A 12,741-nucleotide genomic window follows, 5' to 3' on the forward strand; every position below is an offset into this window, starting at 1 on the left:
TGTCTGTCAGCAACGTTTTGTTGTTGGAAAAACTTTTCAGTGACAGAACACACCATCACACGGGCTAGACATGGCCATCGAAGTCTTTGTAATAGAGTGGAGCCTCTAGGAACATTGTCTTGTCAATCCCAAACCAGGCTTCGTTGACGTTGTGTGGAGGTGTTTGAGTGATGTCAATCTTGTGGGAAGTCTAAAGATACTTCAATCGTGATTTGTGAGCCTTCAATTTTTTAGGAACCTAAGGCATGTTTAAAAATGAAATTGCACCTAGAGCTATAATTTACAAAAAGCGGTGAGAATGAAGATACTCTCCTTTCCATAGGCCTTGAAAGTTGTGCTTGTACCATGTGCTTTTCCCATCAGCATCCCTCAGTTGTGCAGAACAAAGCCCAGACACGGGTGGATCTGACTCAGAATTTTACTGATGAGGCTCAAGCTGGCAAACTTGTCTTCAGTGACCCCAGTGATGGGTAACCCTTCCAGTGTCCGATCTCAGGGGGAATCAGAATCCTGAACCTGCCAGGTTCTCCCAGAACCCTTGATGGCTCTTTTGGTTTGACCGTCATTGGAAGAGCTGATTTTCTAACTTCTCCGAGAGGCCAGGAGGGGTGTCCCCTAGTCTCATCAGCATCCACACGCAGGATGACCTCATGGGAACAGACATATTGATGCCCTGGTCTCAGGACAGCCAACCCAGACTGTGTTGATTCGCTGCACTTGTAGTTGCTCACCAGGGCCTTCTGAAAGATGTCTCATATGGGAGCAAATGCTTCCAGAATGGGAGTGATCACAAGGGTCATATATGAGGCTGCTTTCTAGGGGCCATGGTGCAGGAATTTGGGAATAACAAGAGAGCCCAGTGCCTTCTTCTCCCCCTTAGAGCTGATTCTAATCTTTCCTCAGCTCACTGCTGCTTTGCCTCTGCTGAGACCTGGTCATTTCAGAACATAAGTTAGTGGCATAGTTTGTGTGTGTGTGTGTGTGTGTGTGTGTGTGTGTGTGTGTGTGTGTGTGTGTGTGTGTGTGTGTGTGTGTGTGTGTGTGTGTGTGTGTGTGCACAAGTATCAGAGTTCTACAAAGGAACTTGTCTGCTAAACCCAATCTTGATATCATTTTGGAAGGACAGGGAGGCTGGAATAATTTGGGTCCCTCAGAGGCTGAGTGCCATTGAACTATCTACCACCAAGTGACCTTTCAATTTCACTTGGTGTTTTAGAACATGGTCAGGGGCTTCTAAGAGGTAGCATTTGGTTAGCACAGGTCCCTGCAAACCAAGTGCTTGTGATCTAGCCAGGGAGTCACCTGGTGTTACTTCAGCCACATTCTATTGGCTATGAAGAGTCAAGAAAGTCCACACCCTCTCAGTTATAGTGGGGATCAGGAAAGCATGCAGGGTGCGACGGAGTGCTATGCTTACCTTGGGGAATAGGCTTCAGTCCACTGTCTGACCACAGCACTCCACACCCACACAAAGTACAGTCCCCTTTCTTAGGAACACCAAAGTGTTTCCCTACTCTGGTGTCATCTCAACAGCGCAAGATGACTCCATCTAACAGGACTAGATGTGGACCAGGTCCTCCAGAGGCTATTTTTCAGGGACAGCTCCTGGTGTTAGTCTCCATTTGACACCCATGAGTAAGACGTTAGCTGCTTGCTTTCTGATACCTGATAAACAGTGGTGATGGGGACAGGGACTCATCAGACGTCCCTCTCTAAAAGGGAGGGATTGGTGTGAGTGGCAGACAACAGTCCCCAGTCCAGGACAGTTCTACAGTCTGGTTGGGGAAAATGGCTCCAGTTTGACTCCCTGGGAGTTGTTCATGTGTCATTTTTTTTCTTCATAAAATATAGTGTGTGTACAACTGAGTCATTTTCTTCATGCTCAAGGTCCTTCAGAGGGCCAACGTTTCCTTTTCCTGTATATTGTAACATTTTTTAGTCTAATATGGTGTTTTTGTTTAAAATGTTGGTTAGTTTCTTAGGTATCAGCTTATAATCCACTTTATTAGACAAAAGACTATCTTTGCGTCAGCTCCTCTCTGCCTGGAACCTTTTTTGATGTGGCTGGAACACTGCACCACTTTCTGTCTTCCCGAATCCTGTCAAAGGTTTATAGCCACCTCTTTGCCCCTTCACACTAAGACGTTGTCTTCCAAACACAGCTCTGTGTTCATCTCTGTCCCGAGTCTTATCTACTTGGGGACGCTCTGCTAAGAGATTGGAAATGAGGAATGATCCAGTTCCTAAACCTTATAAAACCCTAAGTTGTATTTACTCTGTATTCTGATTGTAAGCAAAATGATTCCACACTCAGGCCATTTATATCTGGACCTTATCAGACAAGACTGATAGAAACGGTGGCCACATGCTGTTCTCTGGGCATCTTAGCTACATGGATTAGTTCATCCGTTCTATCTTTTAGGTCTGGAGTTACATGTGCACCTGTTCTTTTTCCACTTCTTCGCAACAAGGACCAGTATTCCTTTTCTCCACCATCCTCTTCTTTAAGCCGCTATCCACAGCCCTCCAGCCCCACGGTGCTCCCTCTCACTCTTCAACCCTCAAATCAAAGCTACATGTTTTATGCTTCGTTACAATGTATCTTCCCCATCAGATACCAAGTTCCCAGTTAGGTTTCTCTGGCTGCATAACCGTCTGTGTGAAATGCAGCGGCATCTCCCAAGAGTTGTTTTCTCCTGTCCACAGATCCAATGGGGCAGGGGCAGGAACTGGGTCAGGAAACAGTGGGGACAACTTGTCTCTCCCTGTGATATCTGAACTTCAGACTACTTAACAGCCAACATGACCTGAATTGCTGGAGATGGTTTAACTGACCATGGGCAGCTAATCTGGAAGATGCTTCACTTCTCTACTGGCAGCGGGGCCAAGGATGGGACCAGGCTGAGAGGGTAGACCGTGCATATGAGCAGGACCTGGTATTTTTCATAACTCCTTGCTTCTTTAAGTTTTTCATTTTTGATCGTATTGTTTTTCATCTCATTTCATGTGCTTTCATAATGGAAAGCTTGCTTCAAATTAAGTTTATTAACACGTATTAAAATAGCAAAGATTGTTAGCTGTGCTGCTGCCCTGAGGGCAACAAGACGCAATCTGTACCAAGTCAAGGTCCAAGTGCGTACGGTGAAAGCCGTGTCACTCTCTACCCACCCTCAGCCACATTAACTCTTTCCAGAAGCCCCCTTGTTGCCCTCCTCTTACGTTCAGAGATGCTCTTCATGGCTGCTGATCCTTATATTTATACGCAGGCATCTGTTCTTGTATTAGTACAAAGCAATCTCATACTATACAGTGTACTATACAGTATACATCACACTGTAGACTATCCTGTGTTTGTGTGTGTGGGATCTGCCTTTATGCACATGCACATGTAAGTGGACTTAATTTTTAAATTAAACTTCATCATATGCATGTGTGGCTGGGTAACACCAGTACAGAGAGAGGTTGGTGATGTCCATGGTTGAAGGCATCCACTGGTGGCCTTGGGATGGGAACCCCATGGAGAATGGGGAGTTAATACAGTAAGCATTAAGTCCTGGCACCCCATGTTTCAGTAACTAGAGAGTTGGCTAGTCAGTGAGAGCAAGGGTCCTTGTCTTCTGTTCTCTGTAGCGTGCCCAGTGTCTGGGACATGGCATTCAGTGATGGAAAGTTCAAATACTTCTCTCAATTCAGCCGACCTGGTCTTCCCTGGAGGCTGTCCTTTCCTGTTCTCAAAGCAGCAACCCCAGGAACTCACACTGGAGGAGCCACAGAACAGGTGCTCTGGGCTTGGAGGAGGTCAGTGGTGCCTCCTGAATCCATGGGAATTGCCCCTGAGGTGCTGAGACAAAAGAGCACGTCAGTCGCAAGAGAACATTTCTAAGCAAAGTAAACTGGCCCCTTAAATTTAACCTGAGTTCTTTCTTTTAGAAGCCTGTAAAGGAATTGTAAAAAGCACAAGAAAAAGAAGGCAGGAGGTTGAAGGAGGGTCACAAAGCTTTCTCTGAATGTAACAGCTCCCTTATGCCCTCTTTGAAACTGTATAGAGCACAAGGTAGTTGAACACCCAGAATGCCATGCCATGAGGAAGGGTAGATGATAGTATAAGGAAGAAGAGATTCAGAATTGGGAAGGTGTCAAGGGAATGACAAAGTACTAGGCGACAGTTGGTGCTGTAGGTATGTCTGAGTGATGAGTTCAGAGGTGGGGGTGATCCGCCATCTTAACGTCGGCATGCACACAAGCTGATTTAGCACTGCAACGGGGAAATGGGGTGGGAGGAGCTAGTCATACCTTGGCTAGAAGGCTCTTTAGAGAAAGTACCATGACAACACCGTTAAAACGGGCCAGATGGCTGCTGGGGTACCACGTGTCAGCAGCTGCCCATTGCTACAGATGAAGTCTTTCTGCTGGTGTTTGGATGACACACATTAATGGGGAGCTGGCTTTTGATGCTGTTTAACATTTATGCGTATGCCTCACTGTAATTATAAACCATAAATATACATGATACCGCACGATCGGTAAAAATCACCCACCTTTCATTGTGCAAGGGAGGAAGCTGCATTTACTGCCTCAGAGCTTTCACCTTTCTTCCTTTGTAAATGCCCCTCCTTTTCTAGCCCGATGCTCACCAAATCTTATCCCTCCCACACAACACAGACGCTAATCACCTACATCGTGGAGCCCCAAGTTTTCAGAGCATGCCTGGACCAAAAGCCAGGGGAAGACAATTCAGGAGCATCTAAATTAAGCCAGATGGTTTTATTTGACAATGTAACAAAAGTGCTCTGGAGGGGTCACAGAGCAGGCAGGTGTACCCTGTGAAAGGAAGGAGGCGAATGGAAGCCAGTCAGCTTCTTTCAAAGAGAGGCGTTCCAAGAGCCGCTGCTGCATTCCTTTTGGCTTTGAAAGAGGCTGATTCGGAGGCATTCACCTCGGAGGTAGGCAGCAAGGTTACTGTGTCTGAGCCTGCCAACACTCAGCCCTGGTTCTCAGGTGCCTTGTGTATACAGGGTGTGGAGAGGTAGGAACCTCTCCACTCCATCTCCACAAATGCATAACATGTAAATGAAGCAGCTGGGTGGAGCCCTGCCCTGGGCAGAGGACACATCCAGCCTCACCTAGGAGCCTCTCCCTGAACCCCACATCTTTAGTTTAAACCCAGAGCTCTAGAGAGCCTTATACATAAGAGCCTCGGAGGTTTCCTGACACCCAAGATTTTCTGCTCTTTCACATGTAAATAAAGGAACACCGCTCCAAGCAAGTAATTACCTGTGTGCTGACTTCACAGTCTTGTCTGATCTTGTCTTGCAGAAATACCGACAGTATATGGCCGGACTTCTGGCTCCTCCCTATGGTGTTATGGAAACGGGCTCTAACAATGACAGTAAGTGAAATGTGGACGTTTTGTGTCTGAAGATTTGTGTGCTATGTGTTTTCATGTAACAGCAACAGAAAAGGTTGTACACCCATATGACAGCTTCAGGGGGTGTTTCCTCTGTCTGGCGTAACAGACAGCAGCTCGCGCTGGAGCTATTGCACATGTGGTGTTCACGAGTAGTGAGTGGCCGGCTCTGATGCAGGCTGGGATTTCCACATATGGGACATCCACATGCTTGGAGTGTTTCTGTGTCTTTTTCAAAATGGAATTCCTGAGCTGTGTTTGACTCAGCCACATGTGGTGCCCGGAACCCACCTCCTATTCAGTTTAGCTCCATTGACCAAAGAGAGAAGCGTAAGTCTTTTGTTCTTGTTAGATGTCTCCTTCCAGTTGGAGACTTTGGTTAGGTTCTAGGTGTGAGGTGCTCTACCACACCAGAAGGTGAGGGGCAACTTTGGAACTCACCTCACAAATGGATGTGTAGCCAACTGGTGTGGTATACATGTATGCCAGCCAAAAAATCGGGCTCCTAAAAGAGACCCACTTCTGGCTGGTGTTTAAAAATAGTGGTAGGGTGAGTTGCGTGGTACTTTTTAAAAGTCGGATTTTATTTTGATGTAGGTGGTTGTACACATTCATGGCGGTACCCTTAGAGGCCACAAGAGGGCATCAGATTCCTTGAAACAGTTGCGAGCCATCTGACATGGGTGCTAGGAACTGTTCCAGTCCTCTGGAAGAACAGTACATGATCTTAACTCTGGAGCCATCTCTCCTGCCCTCCTCCTTCCATCCCATCCCTCCTCCAGATGCCTGTGCACATGCGTGCATGCATGCGTGCGTGTGTGCATACGTGCATACATACGTGTGTGTGTGTGTGTGTGTGTATGTGTGTGTGTGTGTTGTGTGCAAAGTACCAAGCATGGAGTATTTGAAAGTGTGGCACTTTGTTGGCCAGCTATGGATGTGGTAGTGAGCATCATAGCCTCTCCCTCTCTCCTCGAATGCTACTCTCATTCCCAATTTGTTAGTTTCTGCAGGGCCACCTCTTTGCTGTCTAGAATTTTCAGCCTTCCTTCCTTCCTTCCTTCCTTCCTTCCTTCCTTCCTTCCTTCCTTCTTTTCTCCTCCTCAATTCCCTTCCTTTCTTCCCCATCTTGGGTCAGCTAGGAATAACCAGTTCACTTAGGAATTCCTGAGTTAAAAAAAAACTCAAAACCAAATCAACCGTATTGTCTCCTAGCTATGTGACCTCAGGCAAGATACTGGTGCACTATGCCTCAGTTTCCTTACAGGGTTGTTGTATTAAATGAATGAAAAATGTGTCACGAGCCCAAAAGAGTGCCAGGCACACAATGGTCTTGCATAATGTATTAGCTATTATGTCCTCACCCCTAGCCGCTCACTTAGCCCCATGAAGTCTGGCTTCTGCCCAGGACTTTAAATGAATTCCTCCAAAGTTAACGGTCACCAGTAGACTCAGTGTCTCCCGTAGTTCTTGTTAATTCAATAACCTTCCGGTCCTGCTCTTCTCTCTTGGATCTCGGGGCCCTGTTGCATGGTCCTTGTGTTCTTGCATTATTCTCAACATTTTCACAGCCGCTTTACCTTCTCCTAAAAGCTGAGGAGCCTGGACTCAGTGCCCTCTCCCTCTCTCCATCTCTCTCTCTCTTCACACTGTCTTCCTGCATCTTCACACTGTCTTCCTGCACACCGGAGACTAGCCTGGCGTGCAGTTTTCCTGCCTCAGCCTCCTTGGTGTCTAGGATGATGTGCGTACATCGCTGCCCCAGCCAGGAGGCCTTTTTGAAAATACAGTCTTCTCCATGAGCATTCAGAGTTCAACCAGATGAAGTAGTTGCAATTATTTCCCTTAAAAACATCCATCATCCAGCTAATACTTTGATCTCCCAAACTTAATATCTTTATTATAATTGCTCAGTTGGACCCAGTCAAGGGTCAGCCTCTGCCTTAGTATCCTTTTTAAAAATAATAATTATTTATTAATTTGTTTATTCTGTGAATGTTTGTGAAAACGTGGTCCATACCACATGCATGAAAATCAGGACAATCTACCTTGAGTCAGTTCTCTCCTTCCACCATGAGGGCCCAAGGGATTGGACTCAGATCGTCTTTGTACCAAGTACTTTTACCTGTTGAGCTATCTCACCACCACCACCACCACCCTTTTTTTTTTTTTTTTTTTTTTTTTTTTTTTCAGAGGCTTACTAAGTACCCCATGCTACCCTCAAACTCCTAATCCTCCTGGCTCGGTCTTCTGGTACGAGGATTACCGTTGCATCCTGCCAATGAGTTGTCTTTAATGTTGAAGGCTCTCTTCTCCTGATTTTTGCTGTTCTTATTCCCCTCCTGTGCAAAGGCTTTCAATGATTGCCGTTGCCTTCCATGGAAGCTGTAGTCCAAGAACCTTCACCCCTTAGCCCAACTGTCAAGGCCCACATGGCTGAAAAAAATATCACCTTTTTGTAGTAGCTTCCCAAAGGTAGCCTGAGGTCCAGCTGACCGCATGTAGTGGTCTGTGTAACTGCATCTTCACTTAGTGACCACACCAGGAAGTCGGCCTGTGGTACCCCGGCTCTCCTCAGTCCAGGCCTACCATGTGCCTGCTGGTTGGAGAGTTGTCTGGCTGGGTGGGTGCAGGATGAATTTCAGAGTGATGTCACAAGCCACCTGGCTCCTTCTGACATATCTGGGATACTGCGGCAGACTATCAATACCTATCAATACCTATCAATTCCTATCAATTGCTTATCAATTCTCCTGCTTCCCACCTGAGTATTTGTGTCTTGAGACTCTCCAAGATTAAAGGGACAAAGCTTCTACCCTGCTGCTCCTGGGATGAGCACTGCATTCTGTTAAAGCTGATGTGGCAAGTGTGTGGTCATATCTGGAAAGAGTGCTCTGTGTACTTAGACTTTGGACACCCTGTAGTCTTGTGGTGCAAATCACCTTACATGAGTCCCTGGTTAGAAGCAAGGCCACACCGGAGGCCCATCTCTGCTGGTTTCTTTTTTCCCTCCGTAAGATACCTCTTCTGCCTCCTACCCAGAGCTCAGTGTGCTCATCTAAGATATGGCTTTCCATAGCTACCTTCTTGTTGTGTCCACCAAGAGGAAAGGAACAAGGGCTGCCTGTGGTAGTTGCTAGTGTAATGTTTGTAAATGATTGAACACATGATTACATGTAAGAACCATGACATTTTTTTTTTTTTGTAGCTCAGGGAACTGAAAGTACCCTTGCTTTCAAATAGAGCTGCGGCCCGAGCACAACAGGAAAGTGCTCTGCTCACCACAGAGGTGCTCTGCTGGCTTTTCTATGCTGCTTGCGCTGAAGTCAGATCACTGGCGCAGAGCAAGGGGTGCTTTGCGTTGTGAAGACTGCGCATGTGCAACTGCAGAGTAGACGTATCCATCCACAGTCCTCAGCGCGCTGGGGTTCAGTCAGTGCGCATGAGTCATGGAGAGAATTTTACCCCTGGGAGGGTAAAGCACATGATGGAGAAAAAATAAGTCTGGGTTTTGTTGCCTGGGCACATAGCTGTCTGTTCCCCATTCTTAGTTTCGACGGCTAATGCTGTCGTTCTCAGCAGTCCTTGTAAGCCTTTATGGGTGCAGAAACAGAAAACACGGACATGTCACTGGGCTTCCTTCAGCACTGGATTGAGTGCCGTTGTACAGGCGATCATACCGCTTATGGCCTCTCTTGTCTCTCTTTCCCCCTCTAGGGATTCCGGACAAGGAGAATGTGAGTAGCTACTCTCTCTGCCTCGCTTCTTTAAACTCTCATAAGGTAAAGCACAAGCACAGTGACCTTCCAAGCAAAGGAAGCTCGCCCGCCACAGTCAACAGAGCAATAAATACTTTTCTAATCTTACTGTGGCATCGTGGGTGAGTCATTCAAAATACCCAGGCGAGCAAGGTGACTGCTCAAACATGATTGTCACATGTTTCTGGTATTTAGTGTAGAGAAAGATTATTCCGGGGCTAAAGCATGTACATGTTAAGTGGTTTCTTTCCCCCCATGCATATCCATCAATAGGACCAATTATGAAGAGTGTGAAGAAGGCCAGTCGCTTTTCCTTGATGGGAACAGGAAAGGATGGAAGCCAGGGTCTGTTGATGAATTTGCCTAAGTCTATCCAAGTGCACCCAGGTCGCCGTTTCTCTCTGGAAACTGAGGGTGACTGACTGCTGTAATTGGCATCTGAAAACTGTTAAGAGAGACTATTAAGATACAGCTTTTGCCTTTAATCCAGCACTCAGGAAGCAGAGGCAGGGGGATCTCTGCATTCAAGGCCAGCCTGATCTACAGAGGGAATTTCAGGACAGCCAGGGCTGCACAGAGAAGCCCTATCTCAAAAAACAAAACAAAAACAAAAGAAAACAAATGTAAAAAGTCCTGCTGCCCCAACAGTGTCCAGGAATATGCTAAGAATGGGAGCAGCTCAGCGGCTTGCCTCTCGTGCGGACTGTGATGGAGTTAACTCTGTTAAACACACTGTAGTCTTACACCAAAACATGGAAGGTTTGAGGGTGAAAATGCCTAGGGACGGTCTTAGTGACATTGGCTTAGGTCTCACATATACGGGCTTGTGATGCTGTTCTCGATTACTGTGCCTAAATGACAATGTGACTGAATTGCTCTCCTCTCCTTCCTGGCTCTCAGTCCTGCAACTGTGGGCAGATATACGGTCTTCATTCAGTTCAAGTGTGTGCGTGTCCTTTTTCTGAGAGCTGACTCTGTTAGCCACCCTCCCTTCACAACCCTGGCTTTTACAGAGTTGGCTGGGTCCCACCCCACTGATCTACTCTTCAGACAGGGGCTCCCATCTCAGCAATGCTGCTGTAAATGTCACACCACGTTTTGACTTTATTTAGTTCAGCAAAATCATTTCAGAGCCCAGCTGTAGGCCTCGTACAAGCTATTTGGTTTACCTAAACATCCTTGTCTTATTTTTAAGATGTGGCTGTTAGTCCTGACCACCTCAAAAAGTCTATGATGAATATTGAATGAGACCATTTATAAAAGTGTAGAGAACACTCAAGCTGGGAGATGTTAGGACTGTCGTAATTAGTATTTTCTCAAGCGTCATCTTCTTTTCTCTCTGAAAAATACCCTCACCCCTTTAAAACAAACAAAGCAAAACAAATGAAAACAACAACAAAGAAACAACCAAAGGGAACGAACAAATAGAAGGGAGAACTGGCCTCACCTCACAATATTCCCAAGCAACAGGCTACAGTGTAAAGTAGCAAGCTGATCCTGCCACCATTTCGGATTCAGAAGCCCCAAAGCTCCCACACTGTAACACATAGCCAGCAGATTGTGAGGTAAATCAAGATGGTACAATGGACTCAAACTACCTCACCAAGGGACAGCTGGTGGTTTGGAGAATACATAGAATGCCAGCGCCTTGGGGGAGCTAACATGGTCTAAACTTCAAAAGGAAATTCCACCGCTTTTAGTCTCCGGGTGACCTTTAGGTTGCGGCCCCCTGCAGTGGGACCCACAGACACAGGGCTCTACGCAGAGGACCAACAGATGTTGTGTGCTCATCTCCAGACAAAAATAGGAATCTGAAGTTTGCCGAACCTCAGATCCAGTGAATTGTGAGGGACATATCACCCTGAAAGATTTGGGGAACCGGGCAAGCTTTCTGTCTGGCATTAGAACTAGCAGAAACTTGATAGGATTCTTCTCGAGCGTTCTCCAGCAAACCGTAAGGTGCACGTACTCTGTACTAGCAAATAGGATAGATGCAGTGGTGCCGCACGCAATCCGGGAAGATCTCCAGTGCAGTCAAATAAGGCAGAGGAGATGAAAGGCATTCATGAGTAGAGTTGAGGTTCCAGAGAGATAAAACGAGGCCTGAGAGCCTTAAAGTGGGGCTAATTGAAAATTTTCACTTTAAAGGGACGAGTTGGGATATCATGTTTTCTTTTATCCTGTCTCTCCTTTAAGTACACACTGAGAAGCACTATTCCCACGAGTTCCCAAACAGCCATAATACGCCTGTGGGATGAATCGAAAGCGCTCAGACGATGTCTGCGGCGTCCCCACAGATTCCTTGTAGAGAGAATTCATTCTCCTTACTGGCCTCCACTCACAGTTTTGTTAATCGCCGTGTTTAAGTTTTAAGCAAACACGGGGACATCAGTACATAGCAGTTTGAGCTACCTCGCCAGCTCTGTGTTATTTCCAGACCTGGTCTTGCTGGGCATGCGTAGAACTTTTTCCCCATCAGTCCCACACAGCCACTCGCTGGATTCTTTTGTCCACCACCCGCTGTCCCGCTCTAAGGCCTAGGGTCATCAGTCAGTGCTGGATTCTTTTGTCCACCACCGGCTCTCCCACTCTAAGGCCTAGGGTCGTCAGTCAGTGCATGGTGGACCCAGCACACCGGAAGCTCTGCAGTGCTGGAGAGAAGCGTTAGAGAAGACCGTGGAACCCATAGAGCAGTGGACTGTTTCTACAGTGCTGTGGTTGCTTGCGGCCGTTGGCGTTGTGAAGAAGTCCCTCTCTTTGATCTGTGTGAACCGTAGTCTTTGCATGCCAAATATGGCTGACCAGGTTTAAAACTGAAGTTAAGACCCCAGGTATGGGCTTTTCATCGAATGTGACAGCTGGCTTTTAGGGAATGGAGCCATTCCGTGAGACTTTTGTCCCCCGAGAGATTTTGTTGTTTGTCGTGCTGAGTCTTTAGACCGGCAACTGCCAAGAGGTTCTGTTGTTTTAGAAAGTTCCATTCTTTCTATGTGGAAAAAAAAGGAAAAGCAGGAAAATTGACGCTGTGATCAGGGGGCTGCTGGGGAAAAAATTCCATTCCCTGAGTTACCAACATCTCACGTCCACTTGAAGTGTTCATTCCTAGGCAGTTGCAGAGCAGACGCAGTGCTGTCCGTGGCGGCCCCCTCAATCTGGAGGCGATTCCGAGCACCAGCAGATCTGCACACATCTGGGAATGAACGAGCTCGGCCTCGTGTGAGGGAATTAGTTTAATCGAGAGTTTCTCAGACTTAAAAATCTTGAGGTGTGTAGACCAAGAATCATTTTGGGATGTCACCTGAAAGATTCAAGGTTTTAAACCGTGACCCGATAAGGAATCAGTTCACAGTTTCTGTGAAGCATCTCATTAAGGAGAGGACAACAAAAGAGAGCTTAGGGACGTTAGCAGTGTTTAGTGACATTTCTTTCTCTTTTCTGCTGTCATCTGTCAAGGTTAGAGAGAGCGGATTGAACGTGTGCCAGCTATATATTTTACTGCGTTCTTGCAATTCTGGGCCGGATGAAGAGAAAGGAAAGTGGGTGTCCTCATACAAACTTAAATCATAAAAACATCTC

General features: G+C 46.6%; 1 protein-coding gene across 2 annotated transcripts in view; it reads left to right on the plus strand.

Moving 5' to 3' along the window:
- Window positions 1-12,741, plus strand: part of Rapgef4 (Rap guanine nucleotide exchange factor 4) — a 287,989-nt gene that overhangs the window by 162,629 nt on the left and 112,619 nt on the right. For both annotated transcript variants that reach the window (XM_032903483.1, XM_032903485.1), the window contains exons 5-6: window positions 5,317-5,389; window positions 9,125-9,144. In XM_032903483.1, the coding sequence (XP_032759374.1) occupies window positions 5,317-5,389; window positions 9,125-9,144 (93 nt within the window). The remainder of the gene's footprint in view (window positions 1-5,316; window positions 5,390-9,124; window positions 9,145-12,741) is intronic.

This window comes from Rattus rattus, chromosome 5 (assembly GCF_011064425.1).
Source record: "Rattus rattus isolate New Zealand chromosome 5, Rrattus_CSIRO_v1, whole genome shotgun sequence".
Taxonomy (NCBI): Eukaryota; Metazoa; Chordata; class Mammalia; order Rodentia; family Muridae; genus Rattus; species Rattus rattus.